The sequence below is a fragment of the Babylonia areolata genome, chromosome 13 (genome assembly GCF_041734735.1).
Source record: "Babylonia areolata isolate BAREFJ2019XMU chromosome 13, ASM4173473v1, whole genome shotgun sequence".
In the NCBI taxonomy this organism is placed as follows: domain Eukaryota; kingdom Metazoa; phylum Mollusca; class Gastropoda; order Neogastropoda; family Buccinidae; genus Babylonia; species Babylonia areolata.
The window spans coordinates 27,936,839-27,956,944 of record NC_134888.1 but is presented as its reverse complement, the minus strand read 5'-3'; the positions used below and the strand labels follow the sequence as shown (position 1 = coordinate 27,956,944).

At 41.0% G+C, this 20,106-nt stretch overlaps 1 protein-coding gene across 1 annotated transcript in view; it reads left to right on the top strand.

Annotated features, from left to right (window-relative positions):
* The window catches only part of LOC143289183 (sodium leak channel NALCN-like), a 115,208-nt gene extending 102,637 nt beyond the window's left edge, over nt 1-12,571 (top strand). Inside the window, exons 40-42 of the mRNA XM_076598108.1 lie at nt 1,323-1,517; nt 3,512-3,614; nt 5,898-12,571. Of these exons, the coding sequence (XP_076454223.1) occupies nt 1,323-1,517; nt 3,512-3,614; nt 5,898-6,064 (465 nt within the window). The 3' untranslated portion in view covers nt 6,065-12,571. The remainder of the gene's footprint in view (nt 1-1,322; nt 1,518-3,511; nt 3,615-5,897) is intronic.
* Nucleotides 12,572-20,106: the final 7,535 nt, after the last annotated feature.

Sequence of the window (20,106 nt, the reverse complement as noted above, 5' to 3'; positions counted from 1 at the left end):
TCTCTCTCTCGCTCTCTGTCTCTTCATATGCATACATACGCAAAGTAAAGATTCCTTGTTGTTTTTCCTAGTTCCTCTTGCCCATAGAAACAAAATATGAACATTATGTATGTGCATATATGGGAATTTCTAGAATGTTTCCAAAGGCTTTTTCTTTTTCTTTTCCTTCCCATGCGAAAATAGAGGGCTTGGAATGTGTGTGCTTATGCTCATTAGTACGCACATGCATATATTTTCATGCATGAGCAAGTAATAGAAGAGAGTGCTTACGCACATTAATACACACATGCTTACACATGCATGCATGCATGAGCAAACAATCAAACAATAGAATAGAGAAAAAGAAAGTTCACATTGTTAAACAATATGAAGGCAGAAGAAAACTGCAGTCAACACTGCTTGCTTTGACTTTTCTATGACATAAACACAGACAGAATATTCCAACTTGAACTATCCAGACTTTTTTCTTTGATGTAATACAAAGAGAACATTCCAACATGATTTAATAGGACCATAATGTTATAAGATTGTTCTTTGACAGAACACTTTTAACCTAATCTAACAAGACTGTTCTTTGCTATAAACACATGAACAACATTCCACCATTATCTAACAAGACCGTTCTTTGGCGCAACAGAAAGAACATTTCAACCAAACCAAACAAGACTATTTATTGACATGACAAGAAACAACATTCCAACAAAATCTAACAAGTCACTGACATAACATGAAACAACATTCTAACATAATCTAACAAGACTGTTCTTGTATGTAACACAGAAAAGAAAAACATTCCAACATGGTCTGGCAAGGTTTTTTGCAGATTTTTCATTGACATAAACACAAGAAAAGCATTCCAACATGATGTAGAAAGATTTTTTATTGACATAAACACAGGAAAAGCATTGTAACATGATCGAACAAGATTTTATATATTTTTTTACGTAAATACAGGAAAAACATTCCAGCATGATATAACAAGATTTTTCATTAACATAAACACAGGAAAAACATTGCAACATGATCTAACAATATTTTTCATTGACATAAACACAGGAAAAACATTGCAACATAATCTGACAAGATTTTTCATTGACATAAACACAGGAAAAACATTGCAACATAATCTGACAAGATTTTTCATTGAAATAAACAAGAAAAACATTACAACATGATCTAACAAGATTTTTCATTGACATAAACACAGGAAAAACATTGCAACATGATCTAACAAGATTTTTCATTGAAATAAACACAGGAAAAACACCACAAAAACACTGCAACGTGATCTAACAAGACTGCTTTTTGACCTCCCAACACAGAAAGAACATTCCAACATAATCTCCAACCTGCGGGCCACCAACGAACCCCTGTTCACGGTGACGGAGCTCAGTGCCGGCCTTGACCAGAAGGAGGAGGCGAAGGAGGAGAGTGCCACCCCCGTGCCAACGCGGACACGGAAAAAGGGGCACGTGGAGCTCCGTAATCCAGTCATCCAGCCACCAAGTGGTCTGCAGGTATTTGTATTTGTATTTGTATTTCTTTTTATCACAACAGATTTCTCTGTGTGAAATTCGGGCTGCTCTCCCCACGGAGAACGCGTCGCTACACTAGAGCGCCACCCATTTTTTTTTTGTATTTTTTCCTGCGTGCAGTTTTATTTGTTTTTCCTATCGCAGTGGATTTTTCTACAGAATTTTGCCAGGAACAACCCTTTTGTTGCCGTGGGTTATTTTACGTGCGCTAAGTGCATGCTGCACATGGGACCTCGGTTTATCGTCTCATCCGAATGACTAGCGTCCAGACCACCACTCAAGGTCTAGTGGAGGGGGAGAAAATATCGGCGGCTGAGCCGTGATTCGAACCAGTGCGCTCAGATTCTCTCGCTTCCTAGGCGGACGCGTTACCTCTAGGTCATCGCTCCACATCACAGCGTGGTTGTCTTGTTTTGTTTTGTGTTGTGTTGCTTTGTCTTGCCTTGTCTTGTTTTGTGTTGGCATGCATTGTGTGGTCTTGTTTTGTGTTGGTATGCATTGCATCTTGTTTTGTGTTGCGGTGGGTCGTGTCATCTTGTTTTGTGTTGGTGTGTATTGTGTCTTGTTTTGTGTTGTGATGGGTCGTGTCATCTTGTTTTGTGTTGGTATGTGTTGTGTCGTCTTGTCTTGTGTTGTGATGCATTGTGTTGTCTTGTTTTGTCTTCTGTTGCGTTGCATTGTTTTGCATTGTAATGTGTTGCGTTGTGTTATATTTTGGGCTACACTTTGGTGACGCACTCTACCTGGAGAGAACAGCCCAAAGTTTACACAGAGAAATCGGTTGTCACAGAAAATCAAATCCATCCAGTCCATTTCAGTCCAGTCCAATCCAGTACAATACACACAGACAGACTCAGAAGGCATTCTTCTGGATGCAAGCCTTTTGGAGAGTCACACAGAATCATTGCAGCTCAGTTCAGTGTTGGCTTGAGAAGTGCAGTCACCCTGGCCATTATTTGCCTTGTTGTTTTTACTTCATTAAATGGCTGGATTTTCTTGAAATCAGGTGTGTACGTTATGATGAAAGTGGCAGCTAACTTGACATGGTGATTTCTTTTGTCACTTTGTAAGTTGCATCCCATCTCATTGAATAGCCCTTGTAGTGATGACTCTGTGTGTGTGTGTGTGTGTGCGTGTTCATGTACTTTGTGTTTATATTTAGGGAGTGGAGTGTCTGTGTGTATGTGTGTGTGCATTATTGTGTGTGTATAAAGTGAAGAAAATATGTGTGTTTGTGTGTGTACATGTACTGTGTGTGTGTATATTCAGTGAGTGAAATGTGTGTGTGTGTGTTTCTGTGTTATCAGGGAGTGAAATATTTGTGTGTGTACATGTATTTTGTGTGTGTATATTCAGGGATTAAGATATATGTGGGTATGTGTTTGCATTGTCTGTGTGCATTTAGGGAGTGGAGTATGTGTGTATGTATATGTATTGTATGTGTATATTCAGGGAACAGAATATGTGTGTATGTGTATGTGTGTACATGTATTGTGTGTGTACATTACATGTAGGGAGCAGAATGTATCTGTATTTCTTTTTATCACAACAGATTTCTCTGTGTGAAATTGGGGCTGCTGTCCCCAGGGAGAGCGCGTCACTACACCACAGCACCACTCATTTAAAAAAAAATAAAATTTCCTGCGTGCAGTTTTGTTTGTTTTTCCTATCAAAGTGGATTTTTCTACAGAATTTTGCCAGGAACAACCCTTTTGTTGCTGTGGTTTCTTTTACGTGCGCAGTGTGCATGCTGCACACGGGACCTCGGTTTATTGTCTCATCCGAATGACCAGCGTCCAGACCACCACTCAAGGTCTAGTGGAGGGGGAGAAAATATCGGCGGCTGAGCCATGATTCAAACCAGCATGCTCAGATTTTCTCGCTTCCTAGGCGGACGCGTTACCTCTAGGCCATCACTCCACTCCATATGTGTGTTTGTGTATGTGTGTACATGTGTTGTGAATATTTATGTTCAGGGGGCCTCCGCTCGAAAGTTCCTGACCCCAACCCTGAGCGATGGAGCAACGCGAGGCGACAAGGAAAGAGCCAGCATTCGCAAACGTAGCAAAATTAACGCTGGTGAGTCACAGTGCTTTTTTTTGTCAAAGAGCTTGTGTGTGTATATATATATATGTGTGTGGGTGTGTGCCTTAAGCTTCATAATTTTTGTGGGTTTTTTTTTTCAAATTAAAATTTTTTATATGTTAAATGCAATGGGTGCAATAGCCGATTGGTTAAAGCATTGGACTTTCAATCTGAGGGTCCCGTGTTCGAATCTAAGTAATGGTGCCTGGTGGGTAAAGGGTGGAGATTTTTTCTGATCTCCCAGGTCAACATATGTGTAGACCTGCTTGTGCCTGAACCCCCTAAGTGTGTATATGCATGCAGAAGATCAAATACGCATGTTAAAGATCTTGTGACCCATGTCAGCGTTCGGTGGATTATGGAAACAAGAATATACACAGCACGCACACCTCCGAAAGCGGAATATGGCTGCCTTTGTGGCAGGGTAAAAACGGTCATACCCATAAAAGCCCACTCGTATACGAGGGAACATGGGAGTTGCAGCCCACAAACAAAAAATAAGATATGTTGAATGCGTTTATTATGTTACATTTTATTTTGTTTGTAATGCTTGTCCATGTGATTTCTGGACAATTAAGAGTTGTCATAGAAACATAGCTGCCATGGAGTGCCATCAATTCGTTAAAAAGAAAAAAAAGAAAAAAAAGAGTTCATTCTTGTTAATTCAGTATCTACTTTAGAATATTCATATGCAGTAAACATGTCAGTGGTGTAGCGTCATTCTATGTGTTGTGTCAAGAATTTGTATTTCTTATAATTGCAAACAAGAAAAACAATATCATGCTGCTTTCAAACCCAAACATTCATGGAACTAAGTGAGAAGAACCCAGTAACATTTTCTGGACTCAGAGCCTCAGTGAAGTAAACCATTCATGATTCAGAAATATGGCTTAATTGGGAAGACCTAAAACCTATTATTGGTATGTGTGTGAAGTTTTTTTTTTTTTTTTTTCCACTACATTTATTCCAGATATTGCATTGGCCTTTCTTGATTAAAAATGTTTGTTCTCTCCCCTCCCCCCCCCCCAGTCATATATATATATATATATATATGTGTGTGTGTGTGTGTGTGTGTGTGTGTGTGTGTGTGTGTATCATCTGTCCGTCAATTTATCTCTGTGTGTGTGTGTATATATATATATATATATATATATATATATATATATAGAGAGAGAGAGAGAGAGAGAGAGAGAGAGAGAGAGAGAAATTCATATAAAATTATGTATATAAATATATGTATAAATTATAAATGATAAGAAAAGTGAATAGTAAAATTACCAACATTTGTCAGAACATTGAAGTATGTAATCAGGAAGGTAAGTTCCAGAAGAAGAGTGAAATGTGTTGTGTGTGACAAAAGTGAAATGTGTTGTGTGTGTGTGACAGGAGTGAAATGTGTTGTGTGTGTGCGACCGGAGTGAAATGTGTTGTGTTGTGTGTGACAAGAGTGAAATGTGTTGTGTTGTGTGTGACAAGAGTGAAATGTGTTGTGTGTGTGCGACCGGAGTGAAATGTGTTGTGTTGTGTGTGACAAGAGTGAAATGTGTTGTGTTGTGTGTGACAAGAGTGAAATGTGTTGTGTTGTGTGTGACAAGAGTCAAATGTGTTGTGTGTGTGACAGGAGTGAAATGTGTTGTGTTGTGTTTGACAAGAGTGAAATGTGTTGGTGTGTGTTACAGGAGTGAAATGTGTTGTGTGTGACAAGAGTGAAATGTGTTGTGTGTGTGTGTGTGACAAGTTGTGTGTGTGTGACAAGAGTGAAATGTGTTGTGTGTGTGTGTGACAAGAGTGAAATGTGTTGTGTGTGTGTGACAAGTGTGTGTGTGTGACAAGAGTGAAATGTGTTGTGTGTGTGTGACAAGAGTGAAATGTGTGTGTGACAAGAGTGAAATGTGTTGTTTGTGTGTGTGTGACAAGTTGTGTGTGTGTGACAAGAGTGAAATGTGTGTGTGTGACAAGAGTGAAATGTGTTGTGTGTGTGTGACAAGAGTGAAATGTGTTGTGTGTGTGTGACAAGTGTGTGTGTGTGACAAGAGTGAAATGTGTTGTGTGTGTGTGACAGGAGTGAAATGTGTTGTGTGTGACAAGAGTGAAATGTGTTGTGTGTGTGTGACAGGAGTGAAATGTGTTGTGTGTGACAAGAGTGAAATGTGTTGTGTGTGTGTGACAAGAGTGAAATGTGTTGTGTGTGTGTGACAAGAGTGAAATGTGTTGTGTGTGACAAGAGTGAAATGTGTTTGTGTGACAGGAGTGAAATGTGTTGTGTGTGTGTGACAGGAGGCAAGCCACTGCCACTGGTGTCGGAGTTCTCAGACGACACCAGCCCTCCTCTGCCCACCTTTCCCACAGACTCCGTGCTGGTGGGCAAAAACGTCTCCACCGACATCGGAGGCTGGTGGAAAGAGCAGTGTGTCTACAGTCACAGTGACGATGGCTCTCCCTGAACATCTGGGAGTGGAGCGTTCATTGGGAGCGGAGTATTCATTGGGGATCTCATCAGTGTCATCAGTCTTGAGAAGCGGAGCATTCATTTTGAGCGGAGCATTTGGTGGAAGTGGGGCATTGATTGGGAATCTCGTCAGTGTCATCAGTCTTGAGAAGCATGTTGACCTTTGTGGCTTTCCACAGCAGCTTAGACCGCTTATTGAGTGTTCCCATTAATGTGCTGGACTCTGAGGAGAATTGTGAAGGTTTTTTTTTTGCCCTGTCACTCACTTTTAGGGGGAACGTGGGCTGAACCTGAAGGCTTTACTGAATCACTTTGGGACATGGAGGAGCAATCATGTAAGGTTCTTCCCCCCACCTTGAGACTCCAGGTTGACCACAGTCATGTTACGGACCTTTGGAATGAAACTGAGGTTCTCTCTCTAGTATGGCAGGAAGGGGTGGTCATGAAGGATGTGGCCAACCGCTTTGATCTGGGCAGGAATCTGGATGGGTCTGCTCAAACATATGAGACACTCACCTCCCTCACCCACCCCAACACTCACCCCCCACCCCTGGCCCTCACCTAACCCTCCATGCTTCTCAATGCACAAACATCTCCCCTCCCACCTCTTCTGCTATCGACTTTGAGGAAAAGTCATGATGGATCTTCCAGTTGCTGGAGGATTTCTCTGACTGTTTCAACTTTGATGAGGAATCTTGAAGGCTCTTCTCACTCATTGAGTGAGGACTTTGATGAGGAATCTTAAAAGCTTTTCTCGGTCACTGAGTGAGGACTTTGATGGGGAATATTAAAGGCTTTTCTCAATCACTGAGTGAGGACTTTGATGAGGAGTCTTCAAGGCTTTTCTCACTCACTGAGTGAGGACTTTGATGAGGAATCTTGATGGCTGTCCTCATTCTTAGAAGGTGAAGAACAATCTTGATGGTTTTGCCCAGTTGTTGAAGGATCTTCTCAAGTACCTAGACTTTGAGGCAGAATCTTGAAGCATTTTCTCAGCCACTACTTAATCTTTGAGGCAGAATCTTGAAGTATCTCCTCCAGTACTTAGACTTTGAGGCAGAATCTTGAGGGACATTTTCAAGTACTTATTCTCAAGTACTTAGACATTGAGGCAGAATCTTGAGGGATAAATTCAAGTACGTAGAATTGGAGGCTGAATTTTGAGGGACTTTCTCAAGTACTTAGACTTTGATGGCAAGTTGAATATGATTCTCCCTCAAGTGTTGAGACGTTTAATCTTTGAAGTCTGCCCCCAGCCATTTTGTTGAGAGTAAGCTTCTACCGGTCATCAGACCTCAGAGGACAACAGTTTTGCTTTCAGGCTGGGTGCAGTGTGAATTCTAAGAATTCAAAATGATACCTTAGGGAATGTGAAGGCCTTCTTGACCATCACTTTTGAAATGGCATGCTTCAGAGGCTTTGTAACCCTGTGTACCCGATCAGTACATCTGCACCACAGTTTATTTAGACCAGCCCTGCAACAGTTGAGTGCACTGTTGAAGCCATACTGCATACACAAACCGCACACAGCATCATGAAAACCATGCCTAATCCCCTTGAAAACACGGGTGGACAACATAGAGGTTAGCAGATCCAACACGCTAAAAGCACTGAGCGAGAGTACAACTGAGTGAGAACAAGAGAGAGAGAGAGTACAACTGACTGAGAAAGTAAGACGCACACATCATCATCAAAACCATGCCTAATCCCTGGAAAACACCAGCGGACAACGTAGAGGTTAGCAAATCCAGCACGCTTAAAGCACTGAGCGAGAGTACAACTGAGCAAGAGTACAAGAGAGAGTGAGTGCAATTGACTGAGAAAGCGAAAATTGAGCATGCTCATTGCAGTATGGAAATATCCGTGCTCTGTCCAAAGGAAGCAGCCGGATGTTACAGTTAAATCAGTTCCCAGGGAACAAAGTGTTAAATCATGCAGTTTTTTTTTTGTGCTGAGTCATTTCATAATGAACAAAATAATAAAGCAAGCTTTCGATGAGGAAGATGACTCCATTTACACTGAGCAATGCTGGTCGAGACTGATGGTGTCAAACGCTTGTGGAAACAGATTTATTTGATTCTTTTTTAACATGTTATTTCCTTGTTTGAACGTTTGCAAGAAATGTTGCAGTAAAAAAAATATACGGATGGAACTAATATCTGATACTGGTGATTGATCTTTTCTTTCTTTTTTTCTCTTTTTTTTTTTTCTTCTTGCGCATGCTCCTGTTCCCCAGTTTCTGGCCTTCAGTCGACTGACTGTAGTGAGGTGTCTGTCAACCTCCGGCCTTTTCTGTCATCTTCAACATTTTTTTTTTTTTTTTTTTTTTGGAAATTGTTTACTTGAATGAGAGTCATGGCTGGTGGACATTTGCAATGTACTGCTGTGAATGGCATTCCATTATTCCATCCAAGGTGTACTTCAGTTCAACATTGCCAGTTTGGGGGTGTGTGTGTTTTTGAAGGAGAAGACCTCTGATATAGATAGAGAGAGAGAGAAAGTGTGAGATAGATAGATAGATACTAAGATAGACAGATGTATATATGCAGATATTTAGTTGTATGGTTAGTATGTGCAAAAGGAAAGTTACAAAATGTCATTAACTGATCCTCGAGTATATTTTTCTATCTGTCTATCCATCCATACATTTCTCTCTTTCTCTATATCTATCGATGTATGTATCAATGAACATAGTTATATACTATATATCATAATTATGTTGTATATCGTTATTCAGTCAGTATAAGCAGATTGGTATTGTACAGTGTGTGTGTTAAAAAAAAAAAAGACGGTTAAATACAGGTGAAAAATGGAAAGGATGGTGGTTGATGTGGCTGGAATGGTTGTCCTTTAGGTTTGTGTGACAGAAGATACTTCCTCAGATTGTGTTTGTGGAGGAAAATGAGGGAAGAGGTTACAATGTAATCTCAACACGGTGTCTTATTGCAGAACTTTGATAGCGTGGGATGCGTGTGACTTATGCCCCATTCATGACTGACCAGTGATTTCCTGTGGGTTTTTTTTTGGTAACTATGATGTTCATGGTTTATTTACTAAGATTTACCACTCAGTTGTTTTTCTTTTGAGCTTGTTGCTAGATACGTTGAGTTTGTTTCCCTGACTGGATAGATGCGAGTTGTATTGTATTTCTCTTTTTGTCACAACAGATTTCTCTGTGTGAATTTTGAGCTGCTCTCCTCAGGGAGAGTGCGTCACTACACTACAGCGCCACCCATTTTTGGGGTATTTTTTCCTGTGTGCAGTTTTATTTGTTTTTCCTATCGAAGTGGATTTTTCTACGGAATTTTGCTAGGAACAACCCTTTTGTTGCTGTGGGTTCTTTTACGTGCGTTAAGTGCATGCTGCACACGTGACCTCAGTTTATCGTCTCATCCGAATGACTGGCGTCCAGACGATCACTCAAGGTCAAGTGGAGGGGGAGAAAATATTGGCGGCTGAGCTGTGATTTGAACCAGCGTGTTCAGATTCTCTTGCTTCCTAGGCGGACGCGTTACCTCTAGGCCATCACTCCACTCCTGTCAAGTCGAGCATGGGTACAGATGGATAAGAGGTGAAGGGATTAAGAATAACGATGTGTTTATTTAAAACTGTAAAATTTCATGAATTGTTACTTGTATCGTTTACCTGTTATTGGTGATTTCACTGTCAGTTGCAAGGAACTGTTGGTCACTGATGAGAGTGTGTGTGTGGCCATCAGTTTTACCTGCTGTACTTATTACTGATCAGTGACTGTTCTGTTTATTGTTAGAATAGAATACTTTATTATCACCAGGATAGGACATTCAGTTGTGGTGACAGGTGCAACAGCTGAGTGGTTAAAGCGTTTGGTTTTCAATCTGAGGGTCCTGTGTTCAGATCCTAGTCACTGTGCCTGGTGGGTAAAGGGTGGACATTTTTCCTGTCTCCCAGGTCAACAGATGTGCAGAACTGCTGGTGCCTAAAACTCATCCATGTTTATGTGCATGCAGAGGATCAAACACACACGTTAAAAATCCTGTAATCCATGTCAGTGTTTGGAGGGTTATGAAAACAAGAACATACCTGGCATGCACCCCTCCGAAAATGGAGTATAACTACGTACATGGAGGGGGTAAAAAAAGATCATAGACGTAAAAGCCCACTGGTTTAAATTAGTGAAGATGGGAGTTGCAGCTGACAAACGAAGAGGAAGATGTGGTGTAACTATATAGGGGAAAGCCACTGTAGTCTTTGCACCCTCAGCTGGATTTCTTTCATTGGAGATGATAAAGTATTCTGTTTATTGTTGAACACGTGTTCATACTCTGTGATGGTTTGATTATGGCGGAGGAACTGTTTAGGCCTGTTATTGTGGATGATAATTTATTTGGGTGTGACATGTTGGCACAATAATATATTTGAAAGTAAGGTCTTGGTTAGACTGATGGCTTTCATGATGGACACTGCCTTTGATGTGATGAATGGCTTTCATGAAGAGTACTTGTTTTTGATCCAATGAATTCAATGTGATGATATACGTTTGGGTAATATACTTTTGAGGAAAGAATGTTACCGATTGATGCGATTTGTTCAGGAAAAAAAATGCTGAATTATGTTATCCTGCATCTGCATATTAGAATAATCATGTTTTTCATTTACAATAGTATGTTATAGAATGTATTAGATATTTCTTTGGCAAGAAATTCATTTCCTGTTTTTTAGTGTTTTTTTTAATATATAGAATTTCTGCATGTCTCTCATATAGTATGGTATATACATACTATCTTGTCTTCCCTCGGCAGAATCCATAACCAGGCATTTCAGATTTATTAGACATGTGTGTGTTGATATGTGGGTGTTTTTTTGTTTTTACTTTGTTCAATATTTTAAGTGTTTTTTTTTTCTTTTTTGTTTGTTTGTTTGTTGTTGTTGTGCTTTGAATGATTATACACATATTGCAGGTCATTAGTCAGTGGAAATTATTTTGTTTTGGAACGAATGTCTTGAAGGATTGTGTAGGGTAGGTATAATTCCTTTCACAGCTTAAACTCTAAAGTACTAGTAATTTCCTTAAATTTCATACTTAAGTACTTGTGATCTACTTCATTTCCTTTCACAGCCAAAAGCATTAGTGATCTAAACCAAAATCCTAAAGTACAATAGTGATCTGTGCCAAAATTCTGAACTAGAAGTCATCTACTTCAGTTTCTCTCAGCCAAAATTCTAAACTACTAGTTGTTTGCCTCTATTTTGTTCACAGCCAACATTGTAAAGTATGTTAGTGATTTACTTCAGTTCCTTCAGCCAGCAATATTCTGAAGTACCAATGGTTTACTTCTGTGGAAGGGTGTGTCTGTGAGTTGACGTTTTGATGGTGACAGTAATATTCAGTCCGCACAACACAGAACAGACCTGACAGTTAACTTCACAGTATTTTAAACACATTATATGCAGTGGGGGAAAATGGAACACAAAAAAGTGAAACCATCAAAAAGTAGTACTGCAAGGTGAATACACCACACACTTGGTATTCATATAAACAAAAATCAATGAGCCAGTAAATGAAGTAACAAGGACAGTATCCAATAGTGCTGAATGGTTGTTTGAAAACAGAAAATCAGTTGATTAAAATGAAACAGTTATTGAAACAATGTTATAACACAAACAACAAACAATAAACAACAACAAAGATTCGTCAAATTCCAGAGTTATTGCTGCTTTGTTTTCACCTTCACATCAGTTCTGAAAGTTGAGGAAACAAAGTGAAACAAAACAAATTGTTATTTCAGCAGGAAATGAGATAAGTAAGAAAATGGTTTTTTTTTTTCACCCAGCCGTGAATGTGAAGCTTCAAAAGGGAAAAACTATTAACGCATTGAAAAAAAAGTTTTGAAATGGCAATGTGCAATGTTTTTTGCTGCAAGTTTTCTTTTAGTGGGATGTACCTGCTCGTGTTATTTGTGAATGCAGGAAAATGAGAACACAATATATATATATATATATATATATATATTAGACACTTTTGGTTTGTGTGAAAGTGATAATTTGTCAACACCTGTTACAGAATGCACCAATCTTGTCTGGGAAAAGTAACAAATCTGGTGTGGCTCATGAGTAAATCTTGTTTCTGGACATGAAAAGAAGATTGTTTGGGTTAAGAATACGTATTATTTAAATGAGTCTTATTTTGGTCAGGAATAATTCATGTTATGGATCACGAATAAAACTTGTTTGGGTCACAAATAAATTTTGATTGGGTCATGATTAAAAGGACAAATTGTCTTGGGTGTGACATATTATGCCTGCTGTCTCTTCACTTGTCTCTGTCCACTTACATGTGCTGGCAAGCACTCTTAGTATCTGTCTTGTGAAATGAAGTGTCTGTGCTAACATGTATGTACACATATGCACAAACAACATTCACATGCACTCATTAAAACAGAACAAAATAAACATTAGTGATACCTGGGTGATGGAAAAAGAAAGAGCATTTATGAACGTACTATGACAGGTGCAACAGCCGAGTGGTAACAGTGTAGGACTTTCTACCTCAGGGTCCCATGTTCAAATCCCATCCATAGTGCCTGGCGGGTAAAAGGGTGGAGATTTTTCCTATCTCCCAGGTCAATAGATGTGCAGACCTGCTAGTACCTGAACCCCTTTCATGTTTATAGTTATACACATGCAGAAAATCAAATACACATGTTAAAAATCCTTTAGTCCAAGTCAGCATTCGGTAGTTTATAGAAAAAAACAAAAAAACAAAAAAACACAGCATGCACCCCCCACCTCCCAGAAAACGGAGTGGTGGGGCAAAAGCAGTCATACTTAAAAGCCCAGTCGTGTATATGAGTGAACATGGGAGTCACAGCCCACAAAGGAAAAAAATAAGAATGAATGGAACCTACTGTGACGGGCGCAGTAGCCGAATGGTTAAAGCGTTGGACTTTCAATCTGGTGGTCCCGGGTTCGAATCACGGTGACGGCGCCTGGTGGGTAAAGGGTGGAGATTTTTACGATCTCCCAGGTCAACATATGTGCAGACCTGCTAGTGCCTGAACCCCCTTCGTGTGTATACGCAAGCAGAAAATCAAATACGCACGTTAAAGATCCTGTAATCCATGTCGGCGTTCGGTGAGTTATGGAAACAAGAATATACCCAGCATGCACACCCCGAAAGCGGAGTATGGCTGCCTACATGGCGGGGTAAAAACGGTCATACACGTAAAAGCCCACTCACATATATACGAGTGAACGTGGGAGTTGCAGCCCATGAACACAGAAGAATAAGAAAGGAACCTACTGTTTTTCAGCATTGTAGAAGTGATCAACACAGATTTGATAACCCAAACAGCCTCACTCATTGCATCGGTAGGGCACCAGACTCTTGATTCTGGGGTCAGGGGTTTGGTTCAGGAGGATTTTTCCATCAGAGTTAACATTGGTTCTGATACTATTGCCCTCAAGTCTTTTGAATGAGAGTATAAACTGAGAATCTTTGCACAAACTAATGCATGACATAACGATACCATTCCCCCATGCACGTCTTTTGAATGAGAGTGTGCATTGAAAATCTGTGCACGGACAGACATAACATCTGATGCACGTGTTGGATCCCATCATCATATTCTGGAGAAGTCCTGTCGGTCATTTTTTCAACAAAATGCTCAAGTTGTATATGTTTTATAAAAATAATAAGTATGTCCTGAGCTTAACGATCGGCTCATATCAGAGACTGACATAAGCTTAACAGGCTTTTTCGGGACCATCCCAACTGTCACACAGTCTTCTTGGCCGAGGGAGTGGGGATGAACTTGGTCAAGTCACGGTCCACTATTGTCAGATTCTGGACCAAATAGGCAAGCAGTTGCCTCCACTGCTGATCTGATGGTCATAGTCATCAACAAAATATATAAGTCCATGTACCAACAAGAAAATACAACTTCCCCATGGTTGATATTTGTTCAAAAGATACTCGAAATTATAGGTCTTGATCACATTTGGAAAAATCAATTCACATTCAGCGTACATAGACTGAAATACATCGTGTATAAAAAAAATTAGTAAATGAATATATCAAATACTGGAAAGATGAAAGAGAAAAAACATTAAAGGTAAAATTTTACAATATGATTGTAGCAGAGTACAAAACTGAAACCTATCTTTTAAATATATCAGATACAAAACACAGACAAGCTTTAACGAAACTCAGAATAAGCGTGCATGACCTAAAGATTGAGAAAGGTAGATATTTAAATATTCCACAAGAAGACAGATTGTGTAACAAGTGTAACATCCTGGAAGACGAAATCCATCTTCTTGATCATTGTATTAAATATAAAACCTTAAGGCAACAATTTTTTTTAAAGGATATTCAAAATTCGAATAACACAGGACATATTCCCAGTCAGGTGATGCTAACAGATGATGAATATAAACAAGATTGGGAAAATTTGTTTATGAATGCTGCTGCAATTTACTGCATTAACTGATTGATTGTTCTTCATTCGTTCATTCATTTACCATTGTATTTGTTTCTTATAAACCTTACGGTTTCATGACAATAAAATCTATTCTATTCTATTCTAGTCAGACACGACTATCACACAGACACACATGGTCCTGATTCAAGTGACTTTAAACCTTAACAAAAAAAAAAAGAAGCTACGAAGATGGTGGATTGGGGGAAGAAGCGGTGTGTACGAAGAACGTGCATTCCTGGAGGTCGCTGGAGTCCTCTCTCAGCTGGTGGCGAGCGTCACATCAGTTGTGTCACGTCTTCTCAATATCAATGGGCAGAAGAAGGTCACGGACTTGTCAGTCCGCGGCAAAAGCTTCGCAGTTAAGGAAAATCACTCTGTCATTCAGTTTTCCCATTAATGTCTGATAGAGGTTGCGTCCCTTGCTATGAGGGACACTCCCCGCGCCCCCCCCCCCCCTTCCTCCTGCTACACACGCACGCACGCACACAGAGACGCAAGCACGCACACACGCGCGAGCGCACGCACGCACACGCATGAACCTTCAGCTTCAACATAAAATGGTGCAGAGTCAGCTTCAACATAAAATGGTGCAGAGTCAGCTTCAACATAAAATGGTGCAGAGTCAGCTTCAACATAAAATGGATGGTTATGGTGCAGTCAGCTTCAGCATAAAATGGAATGTTTATGGTGCTGTCAGCTTTCAACATAAAATGGATGGTTATGGTGCTGTCAGCTTTCAACATAAAATGGATGGTTACGGTGCAGTCAGCTTCAACATAAAATGGAATGTTTATGGTGCAGTCAGCTTCAACATAAAATGGAATGATTATGGTGCAGAGTCAGCTTCAACATAAAATGGAATGGTTATGGTGCAGAGTCAGCTTCAACATAAAATGGAATGGTTATGGTGCAGAGTCAGCTTCAACATAAAATGGAATGATTATGGTGCTGTCAGCTTTCAACATAAAATGGATGGTTATGGTGCAGAGTCAGCTTCATCATAAAATGGAATGATTATGGTGCAGAGTCAGCTTCATCATAAAATGAAATGATTATGGTGCAGAGAAACAAAATCAGAGAACTACGTGAAATTGGAAACTAACTCCCGAGTTAGATTCTGAACATTTTGGATGGGGGCGAACAAGAAGGGAAGAAAGAAAGAGGAAAGAAGAAAACCGTGAACTCATTTTTCTTCGTTCCTTCATTTACAGTGTGAAATATTGTTCATTTTGTGAACTGACAGTGGAATATTAAATGTGTTTGAATCGTGTAGTCTTCAGTCTGTACCCGTGTGTGTGTTTCTAAAGTATCATGGAACTTTTTTTTTTCTGCCCCATCATCTGCGCTGTTTCAGTGGCATTACTCCCACGCCGCTCATTCCGAGTCCCCCAGACACGGCCACACCCAGGTTCGTCTGTCACAGTCCCGGCGTCGGCAGTCCACAGGGAACCATCGATGGCAGAATTTGGGTGAGTGGGAAGAATGTACACACGACGTCATTCAAGGACTGTGTTCGAAATGATTTCCCTGAATTGATGAAGACGACCCGCTGAGCAACTCTTATTCCTTATGGAATGGAAGTGCTGATGTGGATTTCCGATTTGCACAGAATCATGCACAACACATCACTTCATGACGAACTAAACATGCACAACACACAACACATCACTTCATGACGAACTAAACATGCACAACACATCACTTCATGACGAACTAAACATGCACAACACATCACTTCATGGCGAACTAAACATGCACAATACATCACTTCATGACGAACTAAACATGCACAACACATCACTCCATGACGAACTAAACATGCACAACACACCACTTCATGACGAACTAAACATGCACAACACATCACGTGACTAAACATGCACAACACCTCACTTCATGACGAACTAAACATGCACAACACATCACTTCATGACGAACTAAACATGCACATCACTTTATGACGAACTAAACATGCACAACACATCACTTCATGACGAACTAAACATGCACAACACATCACTCCATGACGAACTAAACATGCACAACACACCACTTCATGACGAACTAAACATGCACAACACATCACGTGACTAAACATGCACAACACCTCACTTCATGACGAACTAAACATGCACATCACTTCATGGCGAACTAAACATGCACAATACATCACTTCATGACGAAATGAACATGCACAACACACACACACGTGTGTGTGTGTGTGTGTGTGTGTGGGGGGGGGGGGGGTGAGGGGGGGGGGGGGGGGGCGGCGTTGGGGACAGAAACCCAACTTGTGGGGGCGGGGCATAGGAAGACAGTGAATTCATATCCACTGTGTCCAGGGCTGGGCACAGGAAGGCAGTGAATTCACATCCACTGTGTCTAGGGCTCCAGGAAGGCAGTGAATTCATATCCACTGTGTCGAGGGCTCGGCACAGGAAGGCACTTAATTCATATCCACTGTGTCTAGGGCTCGGCACAGGACGGCAGTGAATTCACATCCACTGTGTCTAGGGCTCGGCACAGGAAGGCAGTGAATTCTTATCCACTGTGTCTAGGGCTCGGCACAGGAAGGCAGTGAATTCATATCCACTGTGTCTAGGGCTCGGCACAGGAAGGCAGTGAATTCATATCCACTGTGTCAAGGGGTCGGCATAGGAAGGCGAAACCGAAGCCAAATCCTTTCCTTCCGCCGTTTAAACCTTCCCCAAACAAGTCAGGTACCATTCACACCTGGGTAGAGTGAAGAAAATCGGAGTACAGTGCCTTCCCCAGGGACACAACACCATGCCGAAACAGGGCACAGAACCCTGAACACTTTTCCCATTCTGTTACCTGTCCTAAAAGGTACAGGACACATGGATGAAGGAACGAGAATTAGAAAAAAAGGGAAACCAGTCAAAAACAACAACGTGGTAATGTCCAATTTTAGCATCGTGTTGGTTACATTTCTATTTCCAGAGGCCACTGCAAGAAGTTAGTAAAGCACAGATCCCGCCTAGACGTTCGGAGTTCATTCTTTTCCGAAAGAGTGGTGTCGGTTTGGAACAGCCTACCAGAGTCAGTAGTGTCCGCACCCAGCTTGAACGCGTTCAAAAACAGACTTGACGCCCATTGGGCCAACCACCCAGCACTGTACAACCCCGACTGCTATCAATAGACCTTGTAAGTGCAAGCAGCTGTGAATATGGCCAACATACCGACCGGTGAACTGACCTGCAACCACAGGTCTCAAACACTGACAAAGTATCAAGTAAGTATGGTTTGTGGGACGAAAAACGGGGAGAGAAAAACAAGATGCCACATCAGTTTAGTGACTGAATCCGCATCAACAGTGAGTAAAATAACGTACAAATTAACCCTTTTACCGCCAGGCAATTTAGAGTACAAAATTCCCTTGTGCTATAAGCAAAGAAAAGACAGTGTCTAAGAATAGCTGGGGATTCCCCCTGCGATGTACAGAAAATATGGCCTATCCTACTACCGAACATTAAGAGCAGTAAGTTCATGGATAAGAGACTAATGATCTGGTCACCTTTCAGTGACATGGGTCCTTTACCTCGCCAGTGCATAAATGCGAGCTTGGCGGTGAAAGGGTTAAGAGTCAAAATCCACGTAAAATGGGTGACAACATCTACTACGGTAATATCGTTTCATACATGCACACGAAAATTAATTGCCAGTAAAACAGATGCAAAAATTTAGGATGCTAAACTTGGACTTTACTAACACACGCAGACAATAGAAGACAGGAACATTTGTTACCTTGTTTTTCGCTCAGTCCGTGGCACTTCATGAATTTCTTTGGTGCATTCCACTTCTCCGTCCATTTCCTGAACACACACACACACACACACACACACACACACGGTGCTCCCGCAGCAGACTGGCAGATGTCTGGGCATGAAACCTGCACAGTTCTGTCAGCATCATCCACACCAGTGCCTCGGTTCCACACACTTCCAGAGTCAGCAGTTGTTTTTCTTCTTCTTGTTTTTTTTTTCCCAACACGCCTGTTGCCTGTCCTGTGGAGGAAAAAGCCGTGTTCTGACTGTGCATAAACGAACGTGTGTTGCTCAAGGTGTCACAACGAACAGTACAGAAAGAACGGCGGAAAAGTCCGGAGATTGTGAGCTGCACGTGCGCCGCTCACTGAGTTCCCTTTACCCCCACCCTCCCCCTCACCGTCTCCTCGACCCCCAACACCACCCTTACTTCTTCCCCGTGTTTCCAAGGCGAAAAAAAAAAGTTTTCTCCCCCTGGTAATAATTTCACCGTGAAGGCATCAGCTCAGAACAGTTAATGTTGTCATTGTTGTCAATGGAGCGATGTCGATGTGGTAATTAACCAGACTGAGAAGCGAGCCTCCATTGGTTGAGTCTCATATGAGGAGCGCGGTTTCTAACACCCCGCTCCCCCACCCCCTTCAAGCAGTGGAGTTGGTGCTCATCATTTAAATGAGTTGATAAACTCAGTCCCCGTGTGCAGCATGCATACAGCACGTGTAAAAGAACCCACGGTGACAGAAGGGTTGTCCCCCGACAAAATTAAGCAGAAGAATCCATTTTGACAGCAAAACAAAAACACAAACAGACAGGAAAAAAAGAAGCAAAAACAAGAGAGGCAAGGCCTTCAAGACTCACTTGTGATAAATTACGTCCCCTAGCATGAATTACACAGTAATTTCCCTTTTTTACTATCTGCACCAAAACGTTTGCAAAATAAATAAAAATTCCATGCTTAGCAAAAGAAGTTCCTGTTTCAACAAAAAATGATAATAATGACTCCTCTAATTGTTGTGTCAGAATAAGAGGTCAAAGTGCCAAGTTTAGAGAATACAAAAAATATAAATATAACAGTAAATGCAGTTTGCATATAATTAGGCTTCTTTTTTAATTTTTTTGTGCCCATCCCAGAGGTGCAATATTGTTTTAAACAAGATGACTGGAAAGAACTGAATTTTTCCTATTTTTATGCCAAATTTGGTGTCAACTGACAAAGTATTTGCAGAGAAAATGTCAATGTTAAAGTTTACCACGGACACACAGACACACAGACACACGGACACACACACACGCGCACACACACACACACACACAGACAACCGAACACCGGGTTAAAACATAGACTCACTTTGTTTACACAAGTGAGTCAAAAAAGCATGGTGCTGGTCTGTGGTGACGTGGTGACTCGGGGTCAACGCAGCCTGGGTTTCACACAGAGAAATCTGTTGTGACAACAAGTGTCATGCAGTACAGCTGACACATGTGTGCCACAGGTTTTCCTGTCCATTCTGCAATGTTGTCAATCCAACTTTTTCTTCTTTTTTTTTTCTTTTCTGTTTTCTTCCGCTTCGTCCTGGCCATAGAGTTTACCGAAGAACTGCACTGTGCGATGCATTCTCTCCGGGGAGAGCAGCCCGGATTTCACACAGAGAGGTCTGTTGTAACACAACAAAAAGTAACACACTACAGCACAATACAGCGTAATACAATACTATGCAACACAGTCCAACACAATGCAACATAATACAATGCACCACAGCAAAACGCAGGACGGTTCTATACAGTACAAT